Source organism: Heterodontus francisci, chromosome 9 (genome assembly GCF_036365525.1).
Source record: "Heterodontus francisci isolate sHetFra1 chromosome 9, sHetFra1.hap1, whole genome shotgun sequence".
Classification (NCBI taxonomy): domain Eukaryota; kingdom Metazoa; phylum Chordata; class Chondrichthyes; order Heterodontiformes; family Heterodontidae; genus Heterodontus; species Heterodontus francisci.
In genome coordinates this window covers 48,576,727-48,595,328 of record NC_090379.1, presented here as the reverse complement: position 1 = coordinate 48,595,328, position 18,602 = coordinate 48,576,727, and the positions used below count along the sequence as shown (strand labels likewise).

Sequence of the window (18,602 nt, the reverse complement as noted above, 5' to 3'; positions counted from 1 at the left end):
TGGGGGGCGGAGAGGGAGGGAGTTGGGGGGCGGAGAGGGAGGGAGTGGGGGGCGGAGAGGGAGGGAGTGGGGGGGCGGAGAGGGAGGGAGTGGGGGGGCGGAGAGGGAGGGAGTGGGGGGGCGGAGAGGGAGGGAGTGGGGAGGCGGAGAGGGAGGGAGTGGGGGGGCGGAGAGGGAGGGAGTGGGGGGGCGGAGAGGGAGGGAGTGGGGGGGCGGAGAGGGAGGGAGTGGGGGGGCGGAGAGGGAGGGAGTGGGGGGGCGGAGAGGGAGGGAGTGGGGGGGCGGAGAGGGAGGGAGTGGGGGGGCGGAGAGGGAGGGAGTGGGGGGGCGGAGAGGGAGGGAGTGGGGGGGCGGAGAGGGAGGGAGTGGGGGGGCGGAGAGGGAGGGAGTGGGGGGGCGGAGAGGGAGGGAGTGGGGGGGCGGAGAGGGAGGGAGTGGGGGGCGGAGAGGGAGGGAGTGGGGGGGCGGAGAGGGAGGGAGTGGGGGGGCGGAGAGGGAGTGGGGGGGCGGAGAGGGAGTGGGGGGGCGGAGAGGGAATGGGGGTTAGAGAGGGAATGGGGGTTAGAGAGGGAATGGGGGTTAGAGAGGGAATGGGGGTTAGAGAGGGAATGGGGGTTAGAGAGGGAATGGGGGTTAGAGAGGGAATGGGGGTTAGAGAGGGAATGGGGGATAGAGAGGGAATGGGGGATAGAGAGGGAATGGGGGATAGAGAGGGAATGGGGGTTAGAGAGGGAATGGGGGTTAGAGAGGGAATGGGGGTTAGAGAGGGAATGGGGGTTAGAGAGGGAATGGGGGTTAGAGAGGGAATGGGGGTTAGAGAGGGAATGGGGGTTAGAGAGGGAATGGGGGTTAGAGAGGGAATGGGGATTAGAGAGGGAATGGGGGTCAGAGAGGGAATGGGGGTCAGAGAGGGAATGGGGGTCAGAGAGGGAATGGGGGTCAGAGAGGGAATGGGGGTCAGAGAGGGAATGGGGGTCAGAGAGGGAATGGGGGTCAGAGAGGGAGGGAGTGGGGGTCAGAGAGGGAGGGAGTGGGGGTCAGAGTGGGAGGGAGTGGGGGTCAGAGAGGGAGGGAGTGGGGATCAGAGAGGGAGGGAGTGGGGATCAGAGAGGGAGGGAGTGGGGGTCAGAGAGGGAGGGGGAGACAGGGAGGGAGGTGGAGACAAGGAGATGAATAGAGAGGGTGGGAGATGAACAGAGAGGGAAGGGGCAGAGAGAGAGATATCAAGAAAGTTAGTCAATAAGTTAGTCTTTGCATTTGAAGATTCTGCACAAAAATGTACATTAGTTGTTGTTTTGATTGATTGTAAGATAAATTTTAATGCCTTTATCTTTCCGCAATTGTCTCACCAGCCCCCCATTAAGACAAAAATTGTAATATGGTCCCCCCACACGAAAAGGTTGGACAATCCTGCTCCAGTGGCACTGGAATCCATTTTTGTCTTTAAAACTTTCCATACAGAGTTCTTTACAAGCTGATTAGCTTTCAACAGGCAACTGCCAATAAGGATCTGCTGAGCTCTTTTGTGATTTAACCATGAAAATAGCGAATCATCAACTGTCCATCTCAGTTTTCCTGCTTTCATTTCCTATCTCTATTCTCAATCCTTTCACATTCCTTCAAGGAATTCACTTTCCTTTCTTAAATTCTAGAAACTTGAGATTTGCAAATGCTGTGCTTCTGTGCGACTAGCTTCAAATCTTCAATTCCTTCATACTGTTTGAAACACCAGTTGCTTGTGTAATGGCAAATCATGGTAATTTTTTCATTGAGCCACTTGAAGAGCAATTTGACTTCCACACAACACTGACAAACATTAGAGGTGATTAAAAACCAGGTGAAACTGGTATTTGTATGTACGTTGACTAATGAACTCAAAGAGATTGAACGGTAAAAGCCTCGAGTGCAAAGATGAAAAATCTCATTAAAACAAAATGTCTTCAATAAATTAAATTGCAATACAACAAATTTTTCACAATCGGAAGTATAGAGGCAAAAACGGCAATAAAACAGTTAAAACAGAAATTGCAATTAAGTGTATTGCAAATAAACGAATATGATTGTATTTTCAAGTTTGGTAATATGTAAACTTATTCGTGATTCAGAAGTTGCTGTTGATTAAATTTGGATAGTGTTCCATACACCAAGAGATACTGAAGTCTAGTAAGAGATCTGCTTTCTCAAAATGGAACATTTCTTTCCCTGCAAAGCATGTTACTGTCTCATCTATGAGGAACTAACCTTCTTCTGCTTATTTTGATATGGCTCCATGGCAAATAACCATCTGAAATTCTTATATGATAACAGGTTTTGAAACTATAAGAAAATAAGTAACCACCCCCTTTGAAAAAGTAGAGACGATGTGTAGAAATCATTTTTTTAAAGTTAAAATTAAGTTCTATTTCTGCACTTATTTATTTATTTTATTTTTTGTTTAGAGATACAGCACTGAAACAGGCCCTTCAGCCCACCGAGTCTGTGCCGACCAACAGCCACCCATTTATACTAATCCTACATTAACCCCATATTCCCTATCACATCCCCACCATTCTCCTACCACCTACCTACACTAGGGGCAATTTACAATGGCCAATTTACCTATCAACCTGCAAGTCTTTGGCTGTGGGAGTAAACCGGACCACCTGGCGGAAACCCATGCGGTCACAGGGAGAACTTCTCTGCTGCTCAACCCCACTCTAATCTCTTCCAACTTTAAGAATAGTTCCATCTTGCATTCTTTTACATTTTTGTATCTGTATCCCTCGTGCTAGTTATAACCATGCTAGCATGAAAGTGAAGATGCACTTTTTACCCAGTAGCCTACTAAATATTAACATATTGTAGCAAGACATGTGATGGAAAAACATATTTGTCTCTTTGGTTATACTAATTTTAATCTTTTTAAAAAACATTTATGGCTGAACTGTACGAAACACAAAGGAGTAAGAACGCCATGTTTTCAGTAATTACATAACTTTAAGGAAGTTCAACAATAGAACTTCACAATCTGTGTATATGACAAAAGCCTGACCATTTCACAAACTTTTTTTAAATTGTCAATGCTTCAGCTTATTATGGTGATGTTAATTTTCATGGATACGTGTCTAAATAGTGGTATGACAAAATTCCACTATTCCAGAGAAACAAAAGTAATGCAATCTGGGTTTCTTACCTCTAGTGTGCCTCTTTTAGAAGGATTGAGCACGAGAAAGCGTTTTAGGAGGTTTTCACAGTCTGTAGACATGTAAAAAGGAATCCGGTATTTCCCTCTGAGCACCCTTTCCCTTAATTCCTTTAACACAAAATTGAATACAATGAACATCTTAGTTGACATTGTAGTTACCTCTCAAATTTAATAAAGAATCAAAATGCCTCTGAACTATAACTAATTTAACGATTTATTGCTTGGTTTGTAATTATTCCAGTCCTTACTCTAGGGGCACCAAGGACACCTCAGCACAGTCTAGGTATCAAACATTGGACCTTTCTAGGCTGTGCATTCAGTAAAGCACCAAGTGGTATATTTATCCAGTATATCATCAGGGAGCTCCAGCAATTTAGAATGTAAAGGAAAAGTTAAATGAACATATTCTATATATATATATATATATATATATATATATATATATATATATATATATATAAATTGTCCATTGATGTACATTTTTCTGCTTTACCATTAAAGTACATTTTTCTGCTTTACCATTAAAATAATCAATGCAACCCAATTTCTTATCAGAGTCTGATATAGGAACTTAAAAGATACCTTTCCCTAAACCCTCAGTTTGTATCTTTTACCTGTACGTATGTAGTAAAGCTTCTGCTGAGGACAGGAAATAATCTATCATTTAAAATAGACACTAATGAAGTCAGGAGAGGTTGGGATTATTGTTTTAACATTGAGTTGTTAAAGTAAGAACACTTTGCCAGAGGAAGCAGTTAAGGTAAAGACAATTGCATTGTTTAATGGAAGAGTAAACAAACATTTGAAGCAGGGGGAGATAAAGGGCTGGAGGGAGTGTTCAAGGCAGTGGGATTTTGGATTGCTCATGGCAGCTCTAGGACATGCAAAATGATCCAAATGGTCGTCTTCTCTGCTGTAAACTTCTATGATTGTTATTTTTGTGGGCAGCATTGTATGACTATGTTCTATAAGAATTCTCATCAACTGTACCATTCCATTTGCAATCAGGCTTTAGCACACTAATCTAGAACAAATGAAAACATCAATCACTATTGTGAAGAAGCAACAGATCAGAATACACCAATAACTGTTGGCTAAAACAAACACAGGAATTACTGCGACAGCACCTGAATAACTCTGCCAACATTAACCAAATTGCAGCAAATTTGGTAAGTCAACATAGGAACATAGGAAGATAGGAATAGGAGTAGGCCATTCAGCCCCTCGAGCCTGTGCCGCCATTCAATGAGATCATGGCTGATCCGCGGCCTAACTCCGTATATCTGCCTTTGGCCTATATCCCTTAATATCTTTGCTTAACAAAAATCTATCTATCTCAGATTTAAAATTAACAACTGTTTGAGCTTCAACTGCTGTTTGTGGGAGAGAGTTCCAAATTTCTACCACCCTTTACATGAAGAAGTGCTTCCTAACATCTCTCCTGAACGGTCTGGTCCTAATTTTTAGACTATGCCCCCTAGTTTTAGAATCTCCAACCAGTGGAAATAGTTTATCTTTATCTAGCCTGTCTTTTCCTGTTAATATATTGAAGACTTCGATCAGATCACCCCTTAACCTTCTAAATTCTAGTGAGAACAGGCCTAATTTGCGTAATCTCTCCTCGTAACTTAACCCCTGCAGTCCAGGTATCATTCTTGCAAACCTACGTTGCACTCCCTCCAAGGTCAATATATCCTTCCTAAGGTGTGGTGCCCAGAACTGCTCACAGTACTCCAAGTGGGGTCTAATCAGGGTTTTGTACAGCTGCAGCATAACCTCTGCGTCTTTATACTCCAATCCTCTAGATATAAAGGCTAGTATTGCATTAGCCTTTTTGATTATTTTCAGCACTTGCTCGTGGCATTTTAAACATCTACGCACCCGAACCCCCCAAGTCTCTTTGGACATCCACTGTACTTAACCTCTTCCCATTTAGAAAGTACCCTGCTCTATCCGTTTTTGGTCCAAAATGGATAATCTCACACCTGCCCACACTGAAATCCATCTGCCACAGTTTTGCCCACTCACCAAGTCTGTCAATATCTCTTTGCAATTTTATGCCATCATCTAGACTGTCTACAATGCTGCCTAACTTTGTATGATCAGCAAATTTGGATATATGACTTACTATGCCATCATCCAAGTCGTTAATGAATAATGTGAATAATTGAGGCCCCAACACAGATCCCTGTGGGACACCACTAGTCACATCCTGCCAATCGGAGTATTTAGCCATTATCCCCACTCTCTGTCGTCTACCACTCAACCAACTTCCTAACCATGCCAATAATTTGCCCTCAACTCTATGGGCTTCTACCTTAGTTAACAGTCTCTTACGTGGGACTTTATCAAATGCCTTCTGGAAGTCCACATAAATAACATCCATAGACATTCTCCTGTCCACCACCTTAGTCACCTCTTCAAAAAATTCAATGAGATTTGTCAGGCATGACCTTCCCGTCATGAATCCATGCTGGCTGTCCCTGATTAACTGAAATTTTTCTAGGTGTTCAGTCACCCTATCCTTGATTATAGACTCTAGCAACTTGCCCACCACAGATGTCAGGCTAACTGGCCTGTAATTTCCTTGGTTCCCCCTTTCACTCTTCTTAAAAAGTGGAGTGACATGTGCAACTTTCCAATCCAGAGGGATCACTCCTGAATCTAGGGAACTCTGAAAGACTATAGTTAGGGCATCTACAATGTGCTCTCCTACTTCCTTTAACACCCATGGATGGAAACCGTCAGGTCTTGGGGATTTCTCACTCTTTAGTTCCATTAATTTCCTTGTTACTGATGTTTTACTTACGTTAATTGTATTAAGTCCCTGTCCCCTTATTGGCTATTAATTTTTTCGGGACTTCCGGCAAGTTATCCTCCTGTTCAACTGTAAATACTGAGGCAAAGTAATTGTTCAACATGTCTGCCATTTCCCCATCATCAATGACAATATCTCCATTTCCAGCTTTTAGTGGACCTACATTGCTCTTTACCACCCGCTTTCCCTTTATGTAACTATAAAATTTCTTCTTACTGATTTTGATGTCCCTTGCAAGTTTCCTTTCATAATCTCTTTTAGTAGCTCTTATAAACTGCTTTGTGACCCTTTGCTGGTCTTTGTATCGATCCCATTCGGCTGGATCTGTGCTGCGTTTTGTAAAAGAGGATGAAGCACAACTCACAGAAACAATATCAGTTCCCTCTTTTGTCCATGCCAAAAATAATACTACAGTCAATACAAATACCCAGATTTTGCTGTCAGCGGCGAAGTGACAGCCTTCGCCGCTGACCTCGATGAACGCTGCTCACAAAGAGCTAGCAGTCTCTGTGGCAGGATTTCCCCTTTTCCGACGTTAGTTTGAATCTGGCGCCAAGTCAAGGGGATATCCAGGAAACCAGCAAGAGATATTAAGCAGGGTAATCAAACTGAAGTAGCCAATCACAGACAGCAAACCTGGAAATAAAATGCACACCTCTAACTTTTTCCAGTTCTGGAGAAAGGTCATTGATCTGAAATGTTAACTGTTTCCCTCTCCACAGATGCTGCCAGACCTGCAGAGTATTTCCAGCATTTTCTGCTTTTATTCCAGATTTTCAGCATCTGGAGTATTCTGTTTTATACTACCACTTCGAGGAATGTCCATCTTGAAGTTCTGCTCTCCAACGGGAGTTCCATTTGTCTCTTTTACCTTGTTTGCCTTTATTATTTTACGTTTTCCTTCTCCTGCTTGATCAGGTATCTACAAAAACTTGCTTTCACAGCCACATCTCTTTCTTATACTGTTCCAATGAAGCTCAATGCAAGCTTGAGGAACAGCACCTCATCTTTGGATTAGGCATTTTAAGCCTTCTGGACTCAACATAGAGTTCAGCAATTTCAGATCATAACCTCTACTCCCAAATTTTTGTTTTTGTTTTTGGACAGCAGCTGTTGGCGATGATTCTTCTTTTCCCATTTACACCAGCTCCAGACATATCTTTTGTTTCTTTACTTTTCCCATTATCTACTTTTTTTTGCTTTGTATGATCATCCTGTCATTTAATCTCTCCTGCCTCCTACCCTATCGTCGACCTTCCCTTTTGTTCTTTTCTTCTTCCACCTCCTTCTCCTTGCTCTGTACTTGATTAAAGACCCATTACATCTCAAACTTTTCCCAGTTCTATCGACTTGAAATGTTAACTGTTTCTCTCTCCACAGATGCTGCCAGACCTCAATATTTTCAGCAATTTCAGTTTTTGTTATAGTAAAATGCTCTGATAATCCTTCACTTTTAATTTAATTTTACAGACAGCAAAATAGATAATTGGGACATACACATGGGATTAAGATAGCTGAAAAAAATTTTCAAAAATTAAATGTGGAATTTATCATAACAGCAAAATTTGACATTCCACAAATACAAAATTATTTTGTCAGGGCCAGAGAGGTTTCTCAAGAATAAATAAGAAATTAGCACTCCATTAAAAACCCGGTTACACCGCCTTCAACAAAGTGTAACCTTTTCAGGGTTTTTACAGCAAGACTAATAGCATAAAAGGGCAGTTCCTGTCAGTTCATTACTTTCAATTGATTGCAGTCTGTGGGGACTTCAACAGTGCACCCCATGGAGACATGTTGCATCACTGCCAGCAACTTCTGGATTTTATTTTTAACTGTGCATGTATGGACTCCAGAATTGTCACTTTCAGAGGAGTAACACAGTGAATGCTGACAGTTTTGCCATCATTACTACAGGCAAAATCTGATCCAGAGAATGGCAATACTAATTATTGATCGCATTTCTCTGTCAGACGTTTACTAATATAGCACTGCTTAAAACTAAGAAAAATTCTTCCCAATGTAAAAGATGCTAAACAAGCATGTGGTAAATAAAGACTGAAAGTGATAACTGAAAATTTTGTAGTACTAGTTATAATTTAAAACTAAGTAGTTATGGGCTATTCAAAGACTGCTCGGTTTTCTGACTGCAGTACACACATCTCTCCTGTGTTACTTTATGACCCAGATTTACATGACACAATTATTCTCCGCTTGTTTAATGAAAGGACCTACATTTGTATAGCATCATTCACAACCTCAGTATGTCCCAAATGCTTTACTTCCAATGAAGCACTTTTTGAAGTGTAGACACTCTAGTATAACCAAGGCAGCAAGGTCCCACAAACAGCCATTAGATCACCTGCTTTAGTGATATTGTTTGAGGGATAAATATTGCCCAGGACTCCAGAGAAAATTCCCCTGCTCTTCTTTGAATAGTGCCATGGGATCTTTTACATCCACCTGAGTGGATTGGTTTAACATCTCATCCGAAAGACGACACACTTCCTTAGTACTGCACGGAAGCATCAGCCTAGATTATGTGCTCAAGTCCCTGCAGTGGGACGTGAACCTACAACCTTTTGGCAGAGGGGAAAGTGCTACCACTGAGTCATAGCTGACACCGATGTACTTAACATTATGAACATCATTAACTAAACCACGTTTTTCGACATCAGTTTGGTTCGATGCCACATTTGGCGCTATAACCATGTTCTGGTCAATAATGGGTAACATTATAACCCTTTTATTGATGTGGAAAGTACTAATATAATTCAGTCATGTATGTTGCAGTCAATTTATTACTGTGAAGTTTGTCTTGTTACTGAACATAGGACAAGTATAAGTGGCTAAATAGTGAAGTGGTAACTGCTGATGTAACAACAAAGTGATTCCAGAAGCTTTTGTTTCATGGTGACCAGTTTCAAATGCATTACACGAAGTTAGGTAGTAAATTAAAGTTGACAAAATCACTATGAGGTCACTTATTTCATAGAGTTAGAGCTTTTAAACAAAAAAAAACTGCAAGTTACCTTCAGGTTCTGCCCATCAAATGGCAACGAACCGCTGACTAATGTGTAAAGTATAACACCTAAACTCCAAACATCTACTTCAGGCCCATCATATTTCTTCCCTTGGAAGAGTTCTGGAGCAGCATATGGTGGACTCCCACAGAATGTGTCCAGTTTATTGCCAACTGTAAACTCATTGCTGAAGCCAAAATCTGCTATTTTAATATTCATATCTGCATCTAGCAGTAGATTTTCAGCCTAGGTTTAAAAAAATAAAGCAAATGATCAAATCATAATTGAAAAAAATGCCTATAAATGTTAAGTTTACAATATCAGCCATCTTATCCAATACATTAAACTACTCTAATAAAAGTTTAACAATCAAGGCCTTGTTTCTTAGCACCTAATGGTGAAATACAATACATTATATATTGATCTCGATGTTAATTTGAAGAGCCTACAAATCAAAGGAAACTGCTAGCAAAAAAATCTTTATTCAGTTTATTTAAAGAAAATAGTATTATACTGGGGAGGGAGGAAATATTTTAGCTTAAAATAATTTCACAGCTAATACTGGTACAAGGATTGAAAAAAGAAATCAGAGACTACAAGGATTGAAAAAAGAAATCAGAGACTATCTCCACCCCGAGGCAAGGTTTCCCCTTCTGTCACTAGAAAAACATCCTCACAGAAACCTCTGTTAAATCTCCTGGACAAAATGTATTGGATAACATCTGACTGATCAGCCTTTTTCTCTTTACTACTGAGCTAGGTGAACATTGCATCCTCGTAATCCTCAACATTACTTATGGTAGCAGAACAAAATTCAAGAACAGGCAGAATAAATCCCTATTAAACTTGATATCAGCTGGTTTGAGATGTATCAGTTGAATGAGTTACCTGAAATGAGATTATGGTGACAAAGGATTTCTTTGGGATCAAGGCCACTCCATTGTTTCACACCAGGTGATGGAAGCTCAGAAAGGAGTCAACCTTTTGTGGTAGACTTGACAACCTGATACCCAAAAAAGGCAGGTTTGCAGTACTCCAGCGCACCGTTGATGATTGATCAGCTAGTGTGGATCACGAATGGAACCTGGAGGCGTAGGCCTGTCACAGAGAGCTGAGTTTCCCATTCAGTTCCAGATAACCTTGCAAGCCAAACTTGGTTTTTGGTCCGAGTTGATAGGCAGAAAAAGCAGCATTGCTAAGTTGTGCTGGTTAGATGTCAGTAGCATACTTGGGACTCCTGAAAATATGGTTCTGCTAGAGTGCATCCAGTTTCTCTGGACCTGGGCAAGGGGGATGTGTCCCTCTGGAGAGAGAATGTGCACACCATATTGGGCAGAAATTCTGCAGGTGGGTGCAGATTTCTCAGTCGTTTCATTTGGAGGTGGGGTTGTTGCACCCAACAAAGATTGCTTATATCTTTTTAACAGGGCACAATAAGCTCAAAAAGTCGGGAAAAGGCTGAACCTTTGATAAGCATTCCCAGAATTAAGTGCACATAAAATACAAATTCAACATTATCTTCAAATAAGAAGTAAAAAGAGAAAAAAAAGGACTAATGAAAGCTCCATTTTACACATTAAAATGCAAAAAACCAACAGCATTTCAGCAAGTGCTTTACAACAAGCAAACTACTTTGTGTGTGAATGAAATACTGGTTGGACTTACCTTAAGATCTCTGTGTACAATTTGCTTTTGATGACAGTACTGCACTGCAGACACTATCTGTTACAAAAGAAAACACCAACAAAGGTTCGTGATACCAGGTCCTTTCACCAATTTATTTAACAGAAAGCTTCACCTTACATGTGTGCACAGGATCCTTTCCACTCCAAATACAATGGGAAGGATTTTACTAGCCCCTGGGTGGAGGGGGCAGGTAAAATTGTGGGGAGCCATGTCAGGATGGCACCCTGATGCAGTTCTGCTGCCAGGGAAATTTCCCAGCAGTGGACTGCGAGGCAGATTGGCTGCCCGCTTCAAGGAAGCGGCCGGCCAATATGCATAATTAAAGGCCCTCTGAAGGGCTATTTTATGTGGCTGCTGGCATTTTGCTGACAGCAGGGCAGTTCCCTGGTGCATGGGGAGGCCACCCCTAGTGTCATGGAGGTGTCCTTCCTGTGGCACCCGGGCTGAGGGGGGGGGGGGTGTGACCTTTGCAGCCAGATACTCCATGGCTCAACAAGGAGGTTGCGGGCAGGGAAGGCTGCCCCTGTGACCCCAATGGGCCATCCAGAGGGGTTTCCACTCCGTCATTGGGGGTTACCACCCGTAAACCCCAAAATTTTACTCTTTACATACCTGTCGGATGATGCCTCCATTTTGATGTGCCCCCTGATTGGGCCAGCAGCGTCAGGAGCCCACCTGTCGCCCTTAATTTGACAGTGGGCCTGCAGGCAGATAATTCAGAGGCTGCCTGCGGTAAAATCGCCAAGCTGGTCCAACTGCCTGCAAGTGCAGGCTTGGGAGCTGCTTTTCGGCCTGACGTTGGGGTCCTGAAACCTGTGGTAAAATTTCTGACCAAGACTTTTTTTTAAAACAGGCTCAGTTACTTCTGTTGAGGTCTATTACTCTCTTCCATATCTAACCAAATTGATTTTTTGCCAAGTCACGCTAAGAACCCCTGCTGAGTGGCAGATATTCACATTTCTAAATATAGTTTTGAACTGCAGACAATTTATCTTTTAAATTAGTTTCTTTTAGACAAGGGACTGCAATGGATGAAAGCCTTAGGCACTGGAAATGAGAGAACAGAACCAGAAAGGTACAATTTTTTTTTTAAAGAAATAAAAGAGAACAGGAAAACAGTAGGTAAAGGCTAAAGAAAAACTGTTGCCCAGTAGTAAAACTCATCTAGCACACATTTAACCATAGAAAGACCATTTTGTGACTTTTAGACCTAGAGAGGATCATATAAAAGTGTGCCAAAGTTTTTTCACTGTCAAGAAAACATGATAATCCAAATGAGGATTTTTAATTCGTCAGTTGGAAACCTACATTAAACTTTTAAAAAGCTGGGATCCTACAGTTAAACTTTCAAAAAGCTGGCAACCAAAATGGCCACCACAATTTGCACTGAAATGCCTCACATTCGAAGACATCGAATTGGAGATGCATGTCCAGGACAATGCCTCATGAATTTGGAAACCGCTAACAGCTTCACTTCTACTGGCAAAACATTCACATCCATCTTGGAACATTCACAGTGGAGTGATACCTCCAGGGGTGACCACTGAAACAATGAGACTCAAGAGAGATTGAAAATACCTAGACTCGAATCTAATTAAATTGTGAATGAGGGCACTGGAAAATCATGTGACTGCCTCCCATCTACGGAAGGACCACCCCCCCCAATCTGTGGAAAAACTAGCAGTCTTTTGCAAAAGGACAAGCTCCTGAGACTTCGAAGCAGACAAGCTTTGAGTGCTAACCAGACAAGACCCCGATGGGGCTATGTGTGTGCCTCTCTCTCTCTCTCCAGAAAATATCGCAAGTTTTAAACCTGTCTGCGACTGTGGAAACCCCAAGTCTACCATTGCTACAGACAGAGACCCCGGGAGGAAAACCACCTACAACTCTATCTCCAAGAAAAACCCTGAACCAGGTTGGCCAGCCACAAAGTGCACTTCTATCAGTCAAAGACTTCAAGATCACAACTTCAGCTGGAGGACAATGGAATTATCCGACCTCACAGACTGTATTTTTTTTTTTACTTGTTCTGGACTCTAATCCAAACCGAACAATTTATCACTCTATACTCTATTTGTGTGTGTGATTCTTGTGAGCGTGAGTGAGTGAAAGTATAGCGTAGTTTTATTATTTTATTTAGATCAGGTTTAGCTTTTTTTAAAAATACAATAAACTCACCTTTTTCTTGTTTAAACTCAAGACAAAGTGCCCGATTGGTTATTTTACGATCACAACAAAGGAAAAAGGTAAAACACTCACTGATGTGGTAAGCACATCCACTGTTTTAAAGAAGAAGAAACCCTGTTGTGGTCAAACAAGATGGACCCCTCCTCACCTTATCGTATGTCATATTCTCATCGGGGTGAGTAAAAGGTCACAGAGGAGCCATGGAGGAAAACAAGGTGCAGAGAATAATCTAAGTACAGTTCTATATACACTGACTTTGGCAGAAACAAAGATTCAAGCAAATATTTGAATAAATTAAATACAATAAGCAAATCTGTGCGGCAATAGAAAACTGTACTGTACACAGAGCAATGTATTTCTACAATGTAGTAGTGTAGCACATTGCTGTACTAATACTGCACTGAAGTGGTATGCCTAGCAAAGATTTATTGATTGGAGCAAAGCGATAGAGTGGAGGCAATGGGAAAAGGCAAACTCACACAGGCTGCGTTGTGCAACTCAAAGCTAAGGAAATTGATTTATTCTAACAGATTAGCTTAAATTCTGGTATTTTCATTACAGAAATAACCCTCAATCCTTTTCTCCCCCTCAGACCATTCTCCTCCATCTTCCCCTTGGACTTCAAGTGCAAAAAATTGCTGCACTTTTGTGTCCAAAATTAAAGCCATCCAAATAGCTTTCACTTCCTCCTCTGACAGTCCTACTAATTCCCCTCCCCACTCAAATTCTCCTTTCTGTCCAACCAAGTTCTCACCCACATCATTCTCTGCCATCTACCCAACAGCCCTCAACACACTCATCTCATCCATGATACCTGTTCTTCCAATTCTCTTTGGTTCCAGTTCATACTCACCTAACTTGAATTACTCAGCCCTTTGCTTGCTGATATTGACTAGTCTCTATCCCCCTGCACTGTCCTCCTTCAAGACTATCAGTATCACCTCCATCTCAAGAAACCCACCTTTCATCTTACCACTTTCTCCAACTAGTCCCAATCTCTGAATTATTCCACTCTGTTGCCATCTTCGAATTATGTTTCCTCCATTCCTTATTCAAGCTGCTCCAATCTGGATTCTACCCTACACAGAACTGATTGCATTGTTCATTTAAAAACAGCATCCTGTGTGACTGCAATTGTGGCTTTCAGTAACCCCTCATCCTCTCTGCTGCATTTGACATGGTCATCAACAACCTCTTTCAATTCTACAGTGCTGTTCATATAGAAAAACATCTGAAATAACATTTAAGGTAAGGGGCAGGAGGTTTAGAGGGGATTTGAGGAAAAACTTTTTCACCCAGAGCTGGTTGGAATCTGGAACACACTGCCTGAAGGGGTGGTAGAGGCAGGAACCCTCACAATATTTAAAAAATACTTAGATGAGCACTTGAAACGCCATAGCACACAAGGCTACAGGCCAAGTGCTGGAAAATGGGATTAAAACAGATAGGTGCTTGATGGCCGGCATGGACACGATGGGCCGAAGGGCATGTTTCTGTGCTGTATGACTCTATGAAGGCATGTAACTAGACAAAAATGGATGATGAACAACAGAAGGAGGTCTTTCAAGAGGTGACTAAAAAGAGATAAAGAGGTGGGTTTTGAAGAAGCTCATAAATAACGAAGTGAAGAGATGGAAGCTTTTAAGCAGGGAATTCCAGAGCATGGGGGCCTAGACCCTTGAAAGCACAGCTAACATGTTAACACAAAGATGGCGCAAAAGGAAGATTTTTTTTATTCGTCCAAGGGATGTGAGTGTCGCTGCTAAGGTTAGCATTTGTTGCCCATCCCTAAATGCCCTTGAAAAGGTGGTGGTGAGCTGCCTTCTTGAATCACTGCATTCCATGTACACCCGCAGTGCTGTTAGGAAAGGAGTTCCAGGATTTTGCCCACTGACAGCGATATAGCTCCAAGTTGGGATGGTGTGAGACCTGGAGGGAAACTTACAGATGGTGGTGCTCCCTTGCAGCTGCCGCCCTTGTTCTTGTAGGTGGTAGAGGTCACAGGCTTGGAAAGTGCCGTCGAAGGAGGCTTGGCAAGTTGCTACCGTGCATCTTGTAGATGGTACACACTGCTAATTTTGGGCCAAGTACTGTATTTTTCTAAATGCAATCACATTCATCTTTTGGGTGCACTCAGAACTAAGCTAGTGACCTAGATATTGAAATCTAGATCAAAAGTTAAAGATAAGCAACAAATTTATTGTTTCTTTGTTCATGTACCTTGCACATGTTTATACATTAACCAGAATTTATTCCAATCCCATTAAACTAATCTTTGGTTTTAGTATTCATTTTTCTATGACAACATCCAAAAAAATGTAGGAATACATACCTGTCTGAATTTAGCTCTTGCCTCCTTTTCCTTCATTCTTCCATGAGCAACCAAATAGTCAAACACCTCTCCTTTAAATAAAATAAAGTTCAAGCAATTAAAGCGACAAACAATTAATAATTTTACAATTTGTAATTTTGACAATAAAAATAAGGTGTAATACACAGCCACACTATGGAAGGACAATTGCAGCACAGTTTTTAAAAATTGGCCTGGCTACTCCAAACAAATGATAGAATGTGTATTTAACCCTTCTAACAGCATCTCCAGTAAAGCATGGCGACCCGACCAGGCTCAACAAGAAGTGTCAGGTTCGGGTCGGGTCTCTCTTCCGGGACCAGCATTCAGGCTTGGGTCGGGTCGGGCTGAACATTGACAATGCTGCCTTGCTCCGGGGAGTAATCTTCAAATGAACATTCAGGATGTCAAGGCGGGAAACGTGCAGTCCGGACTCCTCACTCTGCAGTAAAGCCTGGCTACCCGACCAAACCCAACTGCATGTGTCAGGTTGGGGTCGGGTCAGGCATTTAAAAAAATAAAAGGACTCGGGCCCGGGTTGGCTGTTGTCGGGTCAGGTTTTAATTTTATACCCGAGTCGGGCTTTCAGCTCCAGGGCATTTTGTGCAGACTGAGCTGTTAAATTTCAGCTCAGCACCGCAAGGCTGAAATCACCACTTACTGTTACAGTAATATTACTCATATCAGGAGCTGTTTATTTACTGGCTTATATTTTCATAATTTATCAACTAGAAGGCCAGGGGCAGCAGGTGCATGGGAACACCTTCGCTTCAAAGTTCCACTTCAAGAAAACACCATCCGACCTGGACATATTTTGCTCTTTCTTCATCATCACTGTATCAAAATCCTGGAATTCGCTACCTACAGCACCATGAGAGTTTCTTCACCACACGGACTAGAGTGGTTTAAGACAGCTCACCATCACCATTTCCTCAAGGACAATTAGTGATGGACAATAAAATCCTGGCCTTGCTAGTGCACCCTTATCCCAAGAATGAAATGAAAATAAAACATTTGCCATTTTATCTATTATTTTCTAGTTCTTAAATAATTACTTTACCATTTAATTCATTCAAATTTTAAAAAAATATACAAGCTTATCCTCAGATGCCATTGATCCACCATCTATTTTAGAGATACAAAGGATTTAAAAGCATTCTCTAATTGGCTGAAAACCAATTTAATGTTTTTCTTTCAACCAACCGATGTTGGTCTTATTGCAGTTTGACTGACACATGCTAGATGCAACAGACCATTTCAAATTTAGGTAAGGGAGAGGTACCCAAAAGAAGGTGTCCCTGTTCAACAAATAACTTACTGGTGGCACTCCAAGGGTTAAAGACCTATTCCCTCAAAAGAGACACATGATCCTCTTCTACTCCACAATAAACCTCTGTCTTTTATAGCTGAGGCAGCCTAAAAAAGGGAATGAGTCTTCAGAGGAAGAAATTAAGAGAATTTTATACATGGAGGGCAAACTTCAGAGAATATGAAAGACTGTAAAGAGGATAGATTTCTTTCTCATTTGCTTAACTGTCACATATCACCAGCTGGGGGTAAAAAAACAAGCTAAGATGTACAGACCTTGAGACCTGATTAGAAAGAATGAAGACATGTTTCAATTCAACCAGAATTCATTCATCTCAACAGAACGAGATGTTAAATGAGAAGTGCCTCAGTGCTATTATTATAGTGGTACTGATAAGTCCGGTCATCAAGTCAGTGATGAGAAAATACAAAAATTGAGGCTACTACTTCAGAAAGATCACAAAAAGACCTGGAACGGCTTTCTTATAGCCCAACAATGGTAAGATTTGTACCAAGAACAGGAGAAAAACAAGATCAATAAATGGCATGGTGCATGGTACATGAAGCAATAATGGATACTCTACTGACATTGAAGTTAAGGCACAGAGTAGCGGTACTGGTGCAGCAAGCTATACTATACCTAACCTGAAAGTGCTCAATGTTGAATTGGTAAAGTACTCTGTTCATCAGTGTTAGCATATTTGCCTATGATGATCACAAAATGTCACCAATAAGAAGCATCAGTTAGTTATTGCTATATAGATACCATGTAAAATGTCATGTTAACAACCTGGATTTATATACCACAGTCAATATAGAGAAAATGCCCAAAGTTCTTCACAGATGTGTAAACAGAAACAAAAAGAGCACCAAGTGGAACAAAGATATAAGACGTGACCAAAAGCTTGGTCAAACAAGTGGGTTTTAAGGGGGAACTTAAAGGGAGAGAGAAGGTAATGTTATTTTTATTTTTGTACTAAAATCTTAGAATTCTGTGTGTTTTAAAAAACTGAAAAAGGATTTTCAGTGGATATGGACACCCGCAAATAGCTGAAATTTTTCGATGGTGACTTTGTATACAAGAATAGAAAAGCAAGCAGTTTCAAGGAAGCTGGACAGGGGTTTTGACCTCCTCAGAGCAACACTTTGAATGACAGAAAAGACACTATGTCTGGTCATGTGATCGGCTCAGGAAGGTTTTCTTTCATTTTGGATCCTTTTAAAAACCAGTGAGTTGGACAAAGAGCAGGCATTTGAAATTTGTTTTTTTTATCTGTCTGGAGATCAAAGTGGAAGACCCAGAAAAGACCTCTCTCTGTAAAGGAGACTTGCATTTCTTGAAAAGAAACCCTGCATTTGAAAGGTGGCAGATTCCTGTTGCCTCCTGTCTCTGAAGAATTCCTGCATCCAGTGTGGTTCCTGTTGCCTCCTGTGTTTTGGGAAATCTGGAACCTGAAGAAAGCTTCTACTGCTATACTGCTGCTGTGAGTCCTTAGCAGACCTGTTGCTACACCTCTGCTGAAAGACCTATGTGACGCCTGCTGTAGTTGAATTGCCTTGAATGCCTACCCATCACAGACTGTTCATCAACCTCACCTGGAGAGACTTCGTGGCATCTGACTATTCGACTCGGGGACACCACACCTGAGAACCAAAGAATTTCCTACCAGAACGTGATAAACTGAATTATTTTATTATTCCTTTTATTCTGATGAAACAGCTGTAAACCCAAAAATCCTTTTCCATGGTTAACCGTTTTTTTAAATGTATGTGTGTGCACATTAGGGCTAGGGAAATAAGGAGCTTTTCATATATATAGATTTATCTCATTAGTGGTTAAGACTTTTTTTCCTAATAAATAATGTTGTTGTTACAAGAAACCTGGTTAGTGTGCTTTATTCTAGGGGACAAATAGAGTATCTAATTGGCTATTCTTTGGTGGGAAATTTATTGGTATGCTGTGACCCGTGGAGAGGTGGGACTGAATTAACAGTGCATTTCTCCCGCCTTGGTTGTAACAGTAGAGACACGTAGGAGTTCAGGGAG

General features: G+C 41.6%; 1 protein-coding gene across 9 annotated transcripts in view; it reads right to left on the bottom strand.

The window, feature by feature from the left end:
* Positions 1-18,602, bottom strand: part of mark3a (MAP/microtubule affinity-regulating kinase 3a) — a 227,124-nt gene that overhangs the window by 46,851 nt on the left and 161,671 nt on the right. For 7 of the 9 annotated variants that reach the window (XM_068038982.1, XM_068038986.1, XM_068038978.1 and 4 more), the window contains exons 6-9: positions 15,231-15,301; positions 10,691-10,747; positions 9,035-9,271; positions 3,173-3,292 (exon numbers count right to left, since the gene is read on the bottom strand). In XM_068038982.1, coding sequence (XP_067895083.1) covers positions 3,173-3,292; positions 9,035-9,271; positions 10,691-10,747; positions 15,231-15,301 — 485 coding nt within the window. Of the gene's footprint in view, positions 1-3,172; positions 3,293-9,034; positions 9,272-10,690; positions 10,748-15,230; positions 15,302-16,566; positions 16,665-18,602 lie in introns of those variants that run through there. The other 2 variants (XM_068038980.1, XR_010975681.1) reach the window with 2 other exon arrangements.